The 16,404-nt window shown below is 44.1% G+C and overlaps 1 protein-coding gene across 2 annotated transcripts in view; it reads left to right on the plus strand.

Annotated features, from left to right (window-relative positions):
* XYLB (xylulokinase) overlaps nucleotides 1-16,404 on the plus strand; it is a 136,535-nt gene that overhangs the window by 83,976 nt on the left and 36,155 nt on the right. Inside the window, exons 20-21 of one of the 2 annotated variants that reach the window (XM_090143187.1) lie at nucleotides 6,104-6,232; nucleotides 9,552-9,656. The exons of the other annotated variant lie outside the window; for it this stretch is intronic. Of the exons in view, the coding sequence (XP_089999313.1) occupies nucleotides 6,104-6,199 (96 nt within the window). The 3' untranslated portion in view covers nucleotides 6,200-6,232; nucleotides 9,552-9,656. Of the gene's footprint in view, nucleotides 1-6,103; nucleotides 6,233-9,551; nucleotides 9,657-16,404 lie in introns of those variants that run through there. 2 annotated transcript variants of the gene reach the window in all.

Raw genomic sequence — 16,404 nt, forward strand, 5'->3', positions numbered from 1 at the left:
AGGCTGCATTGCACAGTGGCCACGTGTCCATTTCCAGACATGTTAAGTCATGTTGGGCTGGGATGGGGCTCTCTGATGTGTCCCATGTTAACATTAACTGCTGTTTCCTCATGGTAGCTGATGCACTCTCTGCTTACTGCAGGAGTCCCTAGAAAAGACGCAGATGCCAGACCCTGAAAGGCCAGGAGCTGAGCACCACTGAGTTATAGTATTGTTGTGGTGATGGGTTTATTAGGGCTGGCCTCTGAGGAATGTTGTCTGGAGTATAAGAATTTATAGACAAGCTCTTTTTTTCCCTGGCTCACCAAAGTTGCACATGTTCACTGACTAGTGTCAGATAGAATAAGGCTCAATAAATCTCCCCCTAGAAAAGTCTTTTGAGAAGATGCTGCTGTAAGAGTTCTACTCTTTTCTTTTTGTAATTCCTAAGGATGCCTCTTAGCCTGCCAAGGAACCGTGTGTACATCTCTTTAAAGAAGCCCCCCGTGATGGAAGGCTCTGGTACACTTTGGTTTCCAAAAGTATTTTTTCTCAAAGTTTTGCTTTGTTTTGCTGGCTTGTCTACCTACGTTGTTTTGGCTGTTTGGAGTAAAGACATTATGGTGCTAATTAAAATCCTAGCTAACAAATCTGAAGGCAAGCCAATATCCTCTACCTCCATGTATTAGATAAAGGTTGATTCCCTCTTTCTTCTTTAGGACCTTGCTGTATTCCAAGTCTAGCAGCAAAGTGTCCCTACTTTGTTCAGAGGAAAAGTCGTTTTCTGTATTGGAAGACCTGCTGAGCTATTCCCAGTCTGAACTAATGTACTGGAACCTGTATGGAAAATTGATCTTGTCTCCTGGAAAAAAAACTTGATTGTCACAAGGAAATTGTTCACTGCTGAACTGATCCACAGCTCCAATCTTACACCAGCAAAGCCACTTGAAGTGGCATGTGGGTCATGGAATTACGTGGCAAAACCCAGGCAGCATCCTTAGCTCGATGGCCCCGTGTCCTCGCCAGTCAGTCAGAGCTGCACAGACTCACCTATGAGCTCTTGGTGTTCCAGGACCCAAAGACAAACAGTTTTCTTTGCAGCCAGAAGTCTTTAAAGTCTTTTGTGTTGCAGCGGGGAACAAACAGGAAAAGATGTTTGTTTTTTCTTACGGGATCAGTCTGAGGGAGCTGGAGCTCTGAGTGAATAAGTAATGTACTGAAAAAAGTCCATGCTCTGACAGTGCTTTAATAAGTAATTGAACTGAACACCACGGTGTGTGATCCCAGTGGGACCTTTTTTGTTGTTTTTTTCAGCTTTCTTTTCCTTTGGAGTTATGGCTGCCACCACAGATCACAGCAGCACAGTGAAGGGTGTGTATCTAAAGCTACAAAAAGCCAATGCAAAATTTGTTTTGTTCGTATTTCCATTACTGTCATCCCCAGCCTTCTGTATGCAGGTTAGCAGGTGGGGAGGAAAAGCATAACTGCTATAGAAATCTATAAATTTTGATTTTTCCTTATCTCAGCCACTGGCATTTTTTTTCATCTAACCATTTGGATTTGGATTTTGTTGAGATCTTTGGGTTGAAATTGGCCAGCAGTTTACAGTATGACCAAGGATGATTCACAGCTGGGTACCATTCCCTCAGACACCAGGGGATCACTGTCCCACTTGGAATGTTTCCTTAGGAGCTTCACTAGAGGAGTGTGTAGTCCTGATCCTACATAGCTGGAAATTTTAGTACAGTTCACACATAAATCATAAAACACATGCACATATAAACCTCCGCCAAAGAATCTTATCTTGTTGTTACTTTATGTTCCTTTTGTGCAGGTCAAAATTAAAACGTGATGTATCAGGGAGAAAGAATTCGGGATGAAATACTTAGGCAACCAGCTTTTTTTCTGAGCATGGCTCTAAAGGGTGCGAATATGACATTTTGACATCTTTAACATCTTTGACATCTTTAACAATTTAACGTGGATGCTCAGCACAACTTCAGCCCCTGCTCACTCTCTGTGCTTTGATTACAGCTCAGATCTAGGCTCTTTGGTTAGCCTGGTCAAGTGGCTTAGCTTTCAGCCTTCAAAGCTTACACTGTGAGAATGTAAGATTTTTAGAACTTTTTCTCTTCTTCTTCCTTATCTTGGAAGCGGGTATGACCTTCTCTTTCACAAGGTTCACCTGGTTGGCTGTTTCCACTTCTGTGGGATGCCGAGAACTTCCCGTACACGATACTTACCAGAGCGAGTGCATCTCCTGCTGAAATTTGACCCCAAGACTCTTCACTTGTTTGTCCTCTCCCCTGTTGCTTCTTAGAGTTGGTTTTGACAAACAGAAGGATGCCGCTGCGCTGATCACAGCCCTCTGAGGATGTCTCAGCCATTGTGGGAACACAGTGATTTCTCAAAGTGTTCTCGGAGCACAGAACCTAAGGGGTAAGGATGAAGGAGCAGTTACTGTTGCATGTGGATTCTGCTGTGATCTCTCATTTCACATTTTGGCTAGGTTTCCTCATCTCTTGATGCTTCGCCCTGCCCATTAGGACAACTGAGGATATCACTGACTGCATATGCTTTTCTTCCTCTGAGACCTTTCTTTGGATGACAGGTATTTTTTCTGTTCTTTCTTTGTTTATATGCTGCTATCAACTCTGCTTTTATTGAGTATGCAGTGTCTTAGTACTCTGCAATGTATCCATCTGGTAATCCTCTCTTTAACTCAGCATCCAATCAATTAGAAGTCCTTGGTTACCTTCAGTGTGGGATTCATCCAACCAGTGTAGAAATCTGTCTCCTATGATATGAAGAAAGGAACACAAAGAAAAGGATTTCTTGGCTGCTGTTCATCTTATCGTATGGCAGTTGTCTGCAACAGAGTAGGTGAGTTATCTCCTGAGTGAGCTCTTTCTCCCTGCTGAGTAGAAGGGCATCTGTACAGAGAGGAGAACAGAAAAAGTCAATTTTTCACATTGTGCCAAAACTCTTGAAGACTTCACTGAAAACTGACTTCAACTTTGGAGGCAAGAGTTGTCCTCAGTGGCCATTGTACAACTAGAAATTTTTCTTGTTCCAGCATATGTCTGTTTTTTCTACCAAATCCATGTGATTGACCTCTCCTGCTCCCTTCAGATAGGACTCCTCTTGCACCTCCATGGAGATATCCAGCAGACGTGGGTCAGGAGCTTTGTTATATTTCTGCTTTTTGTCCTTTTGTTGCATGCTCTTGCTTGTGTTTATTCCTTCAGGCTGGACTCTTTCAGGCATTTGTACTGTGCCTCTAAGCTCAGTTCTCTGCTACAGAGAAAGGCAGTTCCCTTAAGACTTAGGCAAGCATTGCACAAGAAAACAAAGGCCTGTTCAACTTGCTGCTGGGAGACAATATTTACTCTCTGACTGACATGTGTGCACTCCCCTCATGAAACCTCAGCTCTGTTGCAGTACTGATGTATTGGAAGATGGAATTCTCCTTGAAAATAATCTAAACCATGTTGTATAAAAGTAGGGCTTAGGGAAACAGAGCAGAAACAGAGCTATTTCTTAGCTGAGGGCTTTTATCTTAATATAAAACACATTAGAGCAAACGAGTAAGAGGTAAAGGATTCTTACACCCTTTGCTGTCACAGTTTATGCCACCTGAGAACATCTCTTCACACTTCTGCCATTTGTTAAGATGGGACATTCTCCTGTCAGTCCTGGTGTTTTGTTAGATTCCTACCCTAGATGACTCAACTTGAGGACAGTTGCTTACAGCAGAAATACTTTTGATCAAGAAAGGCAACATTAAGAGGCAATGATACGTTTTCCCCATTTTCAGTTTCTCAGCAGAATTATTGTGGTACCTGCTGTTGTTGTTTCTTAGAAGAAATCCCTACTCCAGCAGAGGGAAAAAGAAGACTATGAAAGTAACTAATCCAGCATGCAATTTAGTCATCACAGAATTGTTTGAGTTGGAAGGGACATTTAAAGATCATCTGTCCAGCTCTTCTGCAATGTACAGGGACATCTACAACTCGATCAGACAGTTGTGTGAGTGAATAAGCAAATAAACTACATTTCAAGATTGCCCTCAGATTATTTTTTTCCTCTGAGTAACTCTTGGCTCAGGAGACATATCTGTGTTGTTTTATTTGATTCCTTCTCACCATATTTGCAGCGTGGCAGATTCTCCTCAAGGTCTTTCCACAAAGGCTTGTTTTGCTATTAGCCCAGTGAACGTAGGTTTTCCACTTTGATCTGTACTGTGTGTGGTTTTGGCATGATTCTTAAATGGACTGATTAAACAACTGCTGCTAACAGCTTCCTCTGCCTTCAGGAGTCAGCTTCCATTGTTCAGGGGCTTTCCATAGCAAAAGGGAAGAGACAGCACTGGTACAAGTGCTTACATTAAAGGCCAAAAGAAATGTCAGAAAACTCTTTTCTGTTCCTCTTGGTCCAGAAACGTTGCAGTAACTCAGTCACTAGATAGGCAGTGTTGGATTGTTCATAGCGTGAGTGTTTTGAGCAAAATGCCTGTATGCTGATGCTGAGCCAGATTGTCTAGATGAGAAATCACTGAGCTGAGACTGGCTTGGTAATTTACATCTAGTTCTGTGTTTTATATATCAAAGTCTGTGTTTTGCAGTTTACACTCTGAATCTTTAAATGAAGAAATAAATTAAATTTCTCAGATGAATGAGAATGGTGCATTTAGAGGGAGAGGGAGAGTACATTGAGACTTGGGAGCTGCTCAGGGAGAAGACCCAATACTCAAGCTCCCCTTTTCTGGCATGAAGCTTCTTTTCTTTCTAAAGTGTTCCAGGCCCCCAGGAAATATGGAAACTGCTCCCTCCCTGAGCCTCCTTCAGCCTATTGAAGATGTATTGGGCATTTGGTCAAACCCATCAGGCGGTGGTGGCAGCCAGAACAGTAGAAGGTCCCATGATGTGCCATCATGCCAAGGCTGATGTCCAAGAGGCTGCTTAGTTCAGCATGGGGCAGTCTGATCAGACTGAGACCATAAATATGTCATGGCCATGGCATGGTCAGTGTTGTCCTTGATCTTTTCTTTATGTCTTTCCAGTTGAGACGAGAACATTACTTTCTGTGAGGCACTGGTGAGCCCCATCAGGTAGGACATTTGCAAACGTCCTCTCTTGTTGTCAAGACAGAATTTAAACTGGTACAGATGAGGAAAGAGGGCTGATACGTCAGTGAGGGGAATAGAAATGCTGTCCTAGGAGAGGAGACTAAAAGCTTGGCTTTGTTTGCCTAGCAAGTGGAAGCTGAGTAGTGATACCATTGCTCAGAATAAATCCTTCAGGCTGGGGGTAAAGAGCAGGAGAAGAGCTGCTCAAGCCAAAGGACAGTGTTGGCACGCAAGCAAATGACACGCACTGAATGGGAGTAAATTTAAACAGGAAATTAGGAGTGAGGTGGAGGTGCTGAAGGACCTCCTGTCCCCTGCGTGCGGTGCCAGGAACATTGAGCCACGTACTTGCAGCATGACGTGTGGCAGGGCTGTAGCACCATGTCAGAAATCCTCTGCTCACTGAGAAAGCTGCACTGAGTACTGACCTTGAGAGAAACCGTTGTTTGCCACGTGGCCAGAGCAGAGTTTCACACTTGACCTCTTTTGAATTTCCTTCTTAATTGTGTTTGATTTGTAGGAAGCAACGAGTATGGTAGGGACAAATAAATTGAAAAGTTCCAGCTCTGCTTCTTAACACTGGGACACGTAATAGCTCGATTTGCTATCGGTTTGCTGGGCTAGTCCTCTACAAGCAAGAGGAATTTGCCCCCCGGCAATTTTTCTTTGCTAGAACCCTGCAAAAGGAAGTGAGGTTTAATTAGCATTTTAAAGTGGACAGCCTTGAAGTTAATGATATTCAATAAAGAAAAATTGTTTTAACCTTATTTGCACTTTTCAATTTACTTATTAGAGGCCATCTGTTATATTTTAAGCAAGAGCAGTGGGAGCTAAACTCTCAGATTGTCAAACGAGGCTAAGCAGAAGGGAAAGAGCAGGCTGCCTTAAATGAGCAATTAGACTGCTTTTCTTAAATTTCTCATTTTTGTGTCAAAAAGCAAACGGTCACCATTTCAAGCAACAGTCAAGTTGCTCTAATGACATCTATTTTTACAGGTACTCATCAGCCCTGGGAAATGTCACTTGTCCTCAGATCTCAGATGTGGCCCAAGGATGAAATTAGAAAAGCTAGAAGTGAGGTGGAGCTGTTGAGGGAGTGAAGGCTAAGAATGAGGATTTCTATAGGTAAGTCATTAGAAGAAGGAAAACATAGACTGGCATATATTGGTGTGCTGCTGAATTAGTTGGCCAACCTAGTAAAAAAAGAAGCATGGAAAGAGCGTGGTGCTCTTTGCTTTTGTCTTCATTAGCAAGGTCTGCTCTCAAGTCTCTTTCTGTCTAAGTAATGTGTGGGGAAAACAGGTACTACCCATAGAAAAGAAGATCCGTTTAGGGGCTAGTGAAGCAAAATGGCCATACACAGGTGTGTGGGGCCAGGTGGAAATGTGTGAGCGTGCTGAGGACGCTGGTTGATGTCATTCTGAGGCTACTCTATCATCTTTGAATGGCTGTGATGACAGTGAAGGTCCCTGTTGACTGGAAAGAGGCAAATGTTTCTCTCATCCTCAACTGAAAAGGAGATCCAAGGGAACTGCAGACTGTTCAGCTCCACCTCTGTCTCCAGGAAAGTTACAGAGCAAATCTTCCTGGGAGCCATTTCTGAGGACAAGAAGGAACCACTGAATATACGGACCAGATTCCCATTGACTGTCATGGCAATTTGAGTCCTAAACTTTTCTGGCTTATGGTTGAGCTGACTCCCAGTGTATCTCCAATGAAGTGGATTTTGCCAGCTTTCTGGGTGGAACAAAAGCCTTTGGTAAGACAAAAGCCAAACTTTGCTCTGTGTGGTCTCATAAGCCTAACTTAAATTCTGAGTGCATATAATCCTTCCTGTAAGGATGGGAAATAAAAACAAAATGTCTTCTCCAAGTCTACATAAAAACCTATGGGAGCCAGCAGAGCTGGTGCTGTGTGTCTGGATTTGACACTGAACATTCATGTATGGATGTGAGCAAACCTGCTGGATTATTAGATGTCCTGCTGTTCAGCTGAGCAGTGGCTCTGGATCCTGGTCTCTATGGGATTTGTTAGCACTGGCTGTAAGATCACCGTGCCCAAAGTGAAATGGAATAATCCCTTCTGCAAACAAACACAGAATGGGATCAATCCATGGGTCGATGACCTGTTCCACAGGAGCAGCACCTTAAATTGCACGGGTGGAAATCCTGTGTGTCAGAGGACGTTTGAAGACTGATTCCACAAATGTTTGCAAATGTAGATCTTAGCTTCACTTCTGTGGTTTGTCACACTAAAGTTAGACTGAAGTTAAACTTCAGTCTATGAGATTCTGTGGGTTCCTAATTTGCAAGGAGCTGAACCCAGCAGCTCCTGTTAGCTTCAGGCTTGCTCTGAAATCACCTGCATTTCTGTCCTGAGAGTTACAGCAAGAGAAGGGAGGAGAAATGTAAACCAGAGCGCACTGATTCACAACAGCACTTGATCATTACAGCGAAACCCAACCAAACCAAGCCAACTATGAAGTACCTGTAGCAGTGAAATACAGCTGCCAACGATTTTGCAGTACAGAACAGTCTTTGGTACCCTTAGTTTGCTGTCAGTGCTAAAGGCAAATGTGTACATAATGAAATAGCTTTTTAAAAACCCCTGGCTTTTTTGTCTTTCCAAGCCTAAAAATGCTATTTTGTGTCGAGATCTATAGAGGGGAAAAAAAAAAAACCCACAACTTGAGGTGACTTTTGTTTTAAGGCTGTTTTAAATTTATAACGGAGCTGGCTAAAATGCTTTTCATCAAAGTACAAAAGTTTCATGCTGTAATTAATGGCAAGTGATATCTAACGCAATAAAACACCATCATTTCAGTGTTCTTACAAGACTATTTATGACTGGATATTGAAACTGATAATGATTCTGCCATTTGTCCTCATAATTTATTATTCCAAGGAGAGGCAAGTGGTGGTAAGGGTTCACGATCCGTTTTATGGAAAGAGTGCTGAATTCAGCTTTTTATGGATGTAAATGACAATGTTTGGTGCTGGGCAGAAAGTGTGTGTGTGACAGTGAGTGCAGACCCTGTTGAGGGGTCGAGGTGAGGAGCATTAATGGTCCTTCTGAGCCAGGGAAGCCCTTGGCTGTGTGATCCCATTTGCAGCTAGCTACTGGAACCAGTGCAATGAGTGGGTTGTCTCTACAGCAGTGGAGAAGGCCAGGGCAGGATTTTTCTGGAAACCTCCCACCTGATTTCTGAGCAAGATAATCTCCTGAACTATTGCTTTGGGCAGCCAACTATATATACTACATGTTTCACTATAAACAGCCCTACCCAAAGCTTGTTGAAATGAAAAGAGTTACTGGCTCTGGCAAGCCTTGCATCAGGCTGAAACAAAAGGTCTCTTCCAGAGGAAACTTCTCTTGTCCTTGCCAAGTGCCAGCCTGCATCCCTCTGGGCACAGCCCATTCCTTTTCGTAGAATCATAGAATCACAGAATCATTGAGTTTGGAAAAGACTACTAAGATCATCTAGTCCAACCATCCACCTGCCACCAGTATTGCCCACTATATCACGTTCCTCAGTGCCACATCTTCACGGTCTGGAACACCTCCAGGGATGGTGACTCCACCACCTCCCTGGGCAGCCTGTGTCACTGCATTACTACTCCTTCTGCAAAGAAATGTTTCCTAATATCCAACCTGAACCTCCCCTGGCACAACTTGAGGCCATTACCTCTCATCCTATCGCTGGCTGAGGCTGATTTACTGAATGCTTGGGCTCTGATTCACACCTAATTCAGGCTCATAGAAACCAGGAGGAATTTCTGTAAAGTCAATATTGACACAATTAATGGAAAAGATGATTGAAGTCAGAGCCTGGGAGTTATTTTTTGGGCTTAGATGGTGCTTCATCCTCCTGGACTCCAGGACTGGGAGGTTCATGTTCCTAGACTACAGCCTTCTGGTTGTTCCCAGGCTGCTGTTCATTTGCTGCAGAATAAGGTACTGTAGGTAAAGATTTGCATTTCCATCGATAGCCCCAGCTGCAGTCTCACGAGTTCCTTGCTGCTTTGCAAATAGCTTGGAGTGAACCTGCTGCCACAGAGGCAGAGCAGGATGTGACCCATTTTCTTTGTTTTTCAAGTGCTATGGGCCCCTTCTTCAAGCCTCCAACATCCCCCTGTTTATTGTAATCAGCACGTCAAAAGGGAAGTCGTTCCTTTATTGGAGGTTATCTGTGTCAGGGGAAGTTATGTTCCCATCGCTACCTGGGGGCCCATCAGCAGATAAAGATGGAGAGCAGTGACTCAGAATGACTTTGAAGCAACACCCAGCAGCAACCGAAGACAAGAACATAACCTTAGCTGACGTTTAATATAACCCGATACACAAATAAAGCCATTCCACTAAATTATGCATCCTTTTACTCTTGGCTGTTGTTAAAGGAAGGGGACAGGGTGAGTGTTCTCTCTGTGTGTTTCTTCCTTTCCAGTGTCGGGAGCTGAGTGACAGATGCACACTGATGGAGCACAGCGCATTGATTTTTGCTGCTGCAGTACTTTATGCTCAAAGAAATACAGCTTTTAAAACGATGGAGGACCCCTATTCAGAAAAAACAGGTGAGGCAGATGGGTGATTTTCCCTGAATGCGCCTTAGTTATCTGCTTTGAGTTAAGCAGGTGCTTTGTTGACCGCATTGATGTGAGTACATTCACCAGCGGGTTTGGGTAGAAGTAAGCAATGGTTAAACAGCCATCAAGAAAAAGAAGGTAGTGGGGATATTTAAAAAAAATCTGTTTCTGATTCAATGTTTGTTTGAAACCCAGAAATAATGTGTTCACTTTTTTCCCCTAATGGCACGAACACAGACATGTGTCATTGCTTGTTCACTTTTCTCTTTTCCACTCAATTCAGTTAATTCATTGCGACGAATCTATGAAAATATGAGTAGATTTTAAAGAGGACTCTTGCACCTTTAAGAGGCAATAATAGCACTTTTCAGGATATGTGCATAAATTGAGAACAATCTGTCACGTTGACGGACTCAGCTGACTCTTCTGTGAACACATGTCCACACCACCAAAAAATGGCTGTGCAACCAGCATGATAGGCAAAAGGCACCTGAAAGGTCATTAAGGGGATTTGCTAGCTGCTCTGCCCTCAGAAGTGTGCATAGATCCTGTCTCTGTCCTCATTTTTGTGTTGTAATCCATATAGCAAAAGTCCTTTTGTTTCAGGAACCAGGCAAACATCCCCAGTTTTATGTTTATTTACAGGAGATGAACTTGCTTGTGAGTTGGGTTTTGTAAAATTGGATCCAGCTTTAATCAGAGCTGAGCCAGTCCCTTGGCTTGTATTACTGTCAGCTGGTTTTCATGGGAAGCATCTGGCTGGGGCAAAGGAGCACAGGACCTAGAGGAGGCAATGGGGGCTCAGAGGTAATGCAGGGGATGCAGGGGTTTGCCTCCTGCTCAACAGTCCTTTGGTTTTGGGCTGATGGGACAAGAAAGAATGTGGAAGAAGGGATGAAGAAAGTGGATTAGGGGGTGACAGGCTTGCCCTGAGCACAGAAAAACCATTTCATAGAATATAGAACTGTTAAGATTGGAAAAGACCATTATGATCACCAAGTCCAACCCCAACTCACCCCCACCATGCCTTCAGTGACACGTCTCCATGGTTCTTGAACCACTCCAGGGATGGTGATTCTGCCACCTCCTTGGAGCAGCCTGTTCCAATGCCTCACCACTCTTTCCGAGATTTATTTTTTCCTAATATCCAATCTGAACCTCCCCTAGCACAATTTAAAGTCATTACATCTTGTCTTATTTACCTGCGGGCGATAGGAACCTCCAACAAAAACACCAATGATGATGGGATGAGGAGGGATGTCCTTCAAAGCTTGGTTAGATGCCAGCTCCCCACGTCTGACAGGAGCTCTCACATTAATGTTTGCAGTACCAGGAGCAATATTTACCCTCATCAGGGCTTGGCTCTGTTCTGTCCCAAGGGCTTGCAGAGGTGGCAGTCACCTGCACCTTCCCTGGCACTGGTGATCAGGCTACCACCCATAATCCTAAGGCTGCATGAGCTGAGCCCAAACCAATTTAGTTTGTGAAGATGTGGAAAAGAAGGAGATTTTGTTGTGTAATGTTTGCAGTCAAGGTTCTGGGGAGGGGAATATGGTCTCTGGATCAGAGGATCTCATCTCTTGCTTGGCTCTGTGCTGACTCCTCAGCTTCAGTGTCACAGAATCATAGAATCGTTTGAGTTGGAAGGGACCCCTGAAGGCCATCTAGTCCAACTGTGCATTGAACAGGGACACCCCCAGCTCCATCAGGTGCTCAGAGCCTCATCTAGCTTGACTCCAATGGCTCCAGGGATGGGGCATCCACCACATCTCAGTGTGAAACGTCAGCCTGAAAAATACATGGGAGCCTATTCACCATTTACACAACAGTGCTGGGCAGAGGACACAGCATGCATTACCCAAAAGTTCACGGTGAAGGTGATCAGGAAGGGAAGAAACTTCCGATGCCTTGCGAGCCAAGCTGTAAAAAGGGAAACATTCGTGGGAGGCTGTCGCTGCTGGGGAGCAGCGGGTGGCAATTGAATGGGGCTGAGCTGTGGGCACCCACAGTCTGTGCTGCGGGGAGAAGCGCCGGGCAGGGCGGTGGGTGCGGGGGGAGCAGCGCTTCTCAGTGCATCTCGCTAGAGGGTGCCCGCTCGCTGCGCTTGCAGCAGCACAACGAGCCCCTGCCCAGGCTTGGAGGTTTTGGGCTCCGAGGATCCTTGCCGGCTCGTTCCGTCCTCTTTTCATTGCCCGAAATCGGTTGCGGTGTCTTTTTCACGGTGCCTTTGGGTGTTACCTTGAGAGTTGGTGGTGCACAAGGAGCAAATTGGGTTGATTGCAGGCAGTTCGTTGTTCTGTGTTCAGGAAGCATCTCTCGTCTTGGATAGGGTTCCCAGATGATGATGGCAGCCACTTCCAGCCCTCCCTCTGTTCCCCAGTATTCCATTTGGGGTTATCCCCCATGCCTTGGTGGGCTTATGTGCCTCCCTTGTCCCCTTTCCCATCAGTACAGTGCAGGAGGGGACTTCACAGGGGTGTTGCTCCCATTGCTGGCTCTTGATCCCAAGAATCGTGAACAAACATCTTCTGTGTGTTGTTGCTGTCGTGCCAAGGGCAGGAGATGTGTCCTCCCCTCTGGACTTTTTCCTTGCTTCTCTCAGATCATTGCTTTTCAGATTATTATCTGAATTCCCCTCTTGAGCACTCACACCCCTGTCAGACTGGGGCCCACAGTGGAGGTCACAAAGACATTCTCCACCATTCAAAATCATATCCTCAGTGCACACTTCAATGAAAACATTGGCCAGACCCAGATCTGAGGCAAGCCTACATGTCTGGGAGTGAGCTATTGCCAACTACTTAGTATGTTATCTTTCTATCACATCCTTTCCTCCTTAGTTGTTCCTACTGGAGAGAGTTGTGCTTTCTGGGCTCAAAGCATGCAACAGCAAATTCACCAATGTCCATGGATCTGCCCATGGACACTACTGTTACCATCCTGGCAGGGTTTAGGGCAACTTCTCTGAAGGAACTATAATTAATTAAGAAACAGCTTTTCCTTCCAAACAGACTGGTGAGTATGTGGAACACACCAGACTCTTCCATGTTAACTGGAAGCCCTTTCCTTGGAAAGGTGGCACTGATGATGGTGCTGTTGATCCCTTTAGATTCCAATTGTCTCCTAATGTAAGACACAGTTTGAAAGAGTAGGGGGAGTATACATGAACGATGGGAAAGAATAACTATAAAGTCCAAATCCCTCAAATTGTAATGCTGCTCATGCACAAACACTCCCTCCAATACCAAACAGAGCTTTTACCTCCAAAAAGGGATTCCCACTCCTTTAGATCTGTAGTAATAGTAGAGCTTGGCTATAGCAGCAGTGAGTAATGAGTTACTGAGTAGGTATAGCTGTGTCATGGTAAATCAGAAACTATCTGGTTCCAAATACCAGTGGGATAAAGGCTTCCTCAGCAGCAGAATGCCTCCAGCTCTTCCCCTGCCCACCACAGAATCATTATGGTTGGAGACGACCTCAAAGCTCGTTTAGTCCAACCATCCAAGTACCACCAAAATTGTCCACTGACCCGTGTCCCTCAGTACCACTCCTCCACATTTCTTGAAGGGGATGGTGACTCTACCACCTCCCTGGACAGGGTGCACAGGTCTGGTGATTGTTTTCCTTCTTCATCCTGTTGCTGTCACTCCTGGAACCAGACCTCAATCTGTATTGTCTCTTTCTCACTCATCCCTATGCAGATCAGGGTGGCAACATCCCATCCCTGTTCATTGCAGGGAGTTGGACTAGATGACCTTTATGGGTCCCTTCCAACTCAAACAGTTCTATGATCTGACAAAGGACAGAGAACATGGGAAGTCAGTTGGGAAGCTGGATGGCCCGTGGAAATTTTCCCTTCTTTTACACAAAGTTGCTTGTGCTTGAGCTGTGTGGCTGCTGAGTGAATGTAGCACAACGATGCTCTGCTCTCTGATTTGGTATATTTTCCTTCAGGGTGTTCTCCTTTCTGAATGGAGAGCTCACCATTGGAAAAAAACCAATCTCTTGCATCTTCTCTCTTGCATTTTTGTCCTTCCCTCCAACCTTACCAAAGTTTGCAAGCTCACATTTAAAATACAAAGGAGAGCAAAGGGGGAGTGTGCCTTATTTTTGGCAGGCACTGCAGTTGTTAATGAAGAGTGACATTTTCCGAGGTTATGGCAGAACAAGCAGAAGTCCAGCTCTCCATCCTTAGCTCTGCAGAGTGCAAACTGTTGTGTGGCCGAGGCTTTGAAATAAGTTATTCTTATTGTGATTCTTGTTTATAACATCAGATTCATTGTTTGCAATTTTGTTCGGTGGCATCCAATCAATAGCAGACAATAAAATATTATTTCGAGTGGCGTAGACGTTCCACGAGAATGTGATTGATTGCTTTAATTTCTGCCTTCCTCAGTGTTTTTACTAAACCTTGTCTTGATTTCTTTCCTCCTGCCTAGCTCTCTTCAGCATCAGTTGTTAAATAAAGTGACATATTTATTATACGAGTTTTATTTGACAGATTGCCGGGTGACATATTTTAGATTAATTTTTTCATTTGAAGATGTATGTAAATGTGCATGTGAAATTATATATGTGTACACACACACACACACACAAATACAACTGTATAAATACAGCGTGTGCATCATCATGCTCAAGGCCAAAATCTCCAAGCACAACTTGAGATTTTAGGTGCAGTTCTTAGGTGTTTGACACCCCTTCAACGAGCCCAAACTCCATTTCCAGAAGGTGTGTGACCATGCAGTTAAGGTGAGCGTGTGTTTTATGACATTCCCAACACTCTGATAAAGTTTATCATCTCTTCAGTTGGGCAGCAGTAATGTATTCACTCTTGGTTTCCCCATGTCAACCAGGTTAACTTAACAGCCCACCATTGAGAACAGTTATATTAAAACAAGTCCTGAAGGTGGCTTGAATGTGTATTTTTTTTTTTACAGCGTTATGTCCAAAATGTTCTTTTTGAAAAAAGGAAAACCAACAAGGAGAGCAAAAAGGAATTTGTTGGGACTCTTTCTAATAATGCTCAGCCCCTCGTGGAACACCTTTCTTTCTGTGAGTCAGGTGCACATGGAGATTAAAGTCCAGCTCTTTTCATGGGCTGTGGGATTTAGTGCACCTCCTAAATTGTGGCCTAAATGAGCTGTTTCTCCCCATAAATACTGCATGACTCCAAGTTAGGTGCCCTGGGATTTAATGGCCAGTCCCAGAAATAAAGGATCTGAAGGAGAAGGCTCTGGGGAGATCTCATTGTGGCCTTTTAGTACTTGAGGGGAGCTTATAAGCAGGAGGTGGACTGAATTTTTATACAGAATGATAGTGATAGGACAAGGAGGAATGGCTTTAAACTAAAAGAGGGGAAATTTAGGTTAGATGTTAAGTGGAAATTCTTTACTCAGAGAGCAGTGAGGCCCTGGCACTGCTGCCCCATTCCTGGAGGTGCACTGGGCCAGGCTGAATGGGGCTATGGGCAGCGTGAGCTGGGGGGGGCAACCAGCCCTATGACAGGATGGGCCTTAAGGTCCCTTCTAACCCAAGCCATTCTATGATTCTATAATTCTGTGAAGTCATAGAATAGACGGCAACTGCTTCCAGCTTTGAGATATTGGGCTGTAAATCCTAGTCTTGGTAGCGGACTGAACATTGCTTCATGATGTGCCCAGTGTGCTCTGGATAAGGAATTTCAGAGCTGAAGAACAGCTGGGCGCTGTGAAACATCCATTCTTGATCCCCAGACGGCGACTTCTTTTTTGTACTAATCTGAATTTTTCATTTAAAATGGAAATTATCTGAACTTGCTTAGCAATGTAAGATGTTCTCATAGCAGAGAAGCATTAAAGACTACCCAGGCTCTGAACTGCGTGCTGAAAATAGAGTACATTTGTGTTTATTTTCTAATCCTTTCAAAATGTTGTTGGGGTAGGGCTTAAGCTCAGCCACATCCCTTTTCATGAACATAGCTTGTTGTCTCTGAGCTTAAAGAACACAACCAACAAACAACCAACAAATAAATCCTATTACTCCAAAATATGATTAGTGTTCTGGTTGGAGTTATAAATCACCTTCATTTAAAATGCACTGTTGCTACAAGTTAGGATTTGAAAGTACAATCATGCAAATGCCATTTGCAATGTTTTCACTCTAGTAACCTTGGCAATACGGCAAACACCTTTCCTGTTTGATACATACAGTTTTGGAATTTCAATTGTAATGCAGAGAGGGAAGCTGCCAATTCGTGCCACTTCTTGAGGGGAAGAGGTCATTTCTGGGGCAAAATTTGGCTGCCGCTGGAGCCATGCCTTTTAAGTCCACTGGATTCTGGTGCTTTGTTTTATGTTGTTTTACACTGGTTATATCCAGCTTTACAATATTTAAGCCCTTCTTATAAATCAAAATCACGGAGCATAAATATTTATCAGCAAAAGAAATAAGCTGCACAGTAGACAAGCTCAGGAATAGAAAAAGCCAAGTATTGCTTATAAAGGCAAAAACAGCGAGTTACGTTTTCACCCTGTCAAAAGTTAACGTGTAAAAGCAGTCACAGACGCAAGCACCTTAATTCCCTCTCCATTTGATATTAAACACCCCAGATCAGTGTGGATATTCATGCTGCAACTTTGGGGTTGGTACAGGGAAAGAGTAGGGCTTCCCTTGGTCGCTTCTCCTTCCTGCTTAGCAGGCACACAGCCCTGCAAACAGCAACGACCCAGTGCT

Source organism: Phasianus colchicus, chromosome 6, assembly GCF_987193195.1.
Source record: "Phasianus colchicus chromosome 6, bPhaCol1.hap1.1, whole genome shotgun sequence".
NCBI classification, from domain to species: domain Eukaryota; kingdom Metazoa; phylum Chordata; class Aves; order Galliformes; family Phasianidae; genus Phasianus; species Phasianus colchicus.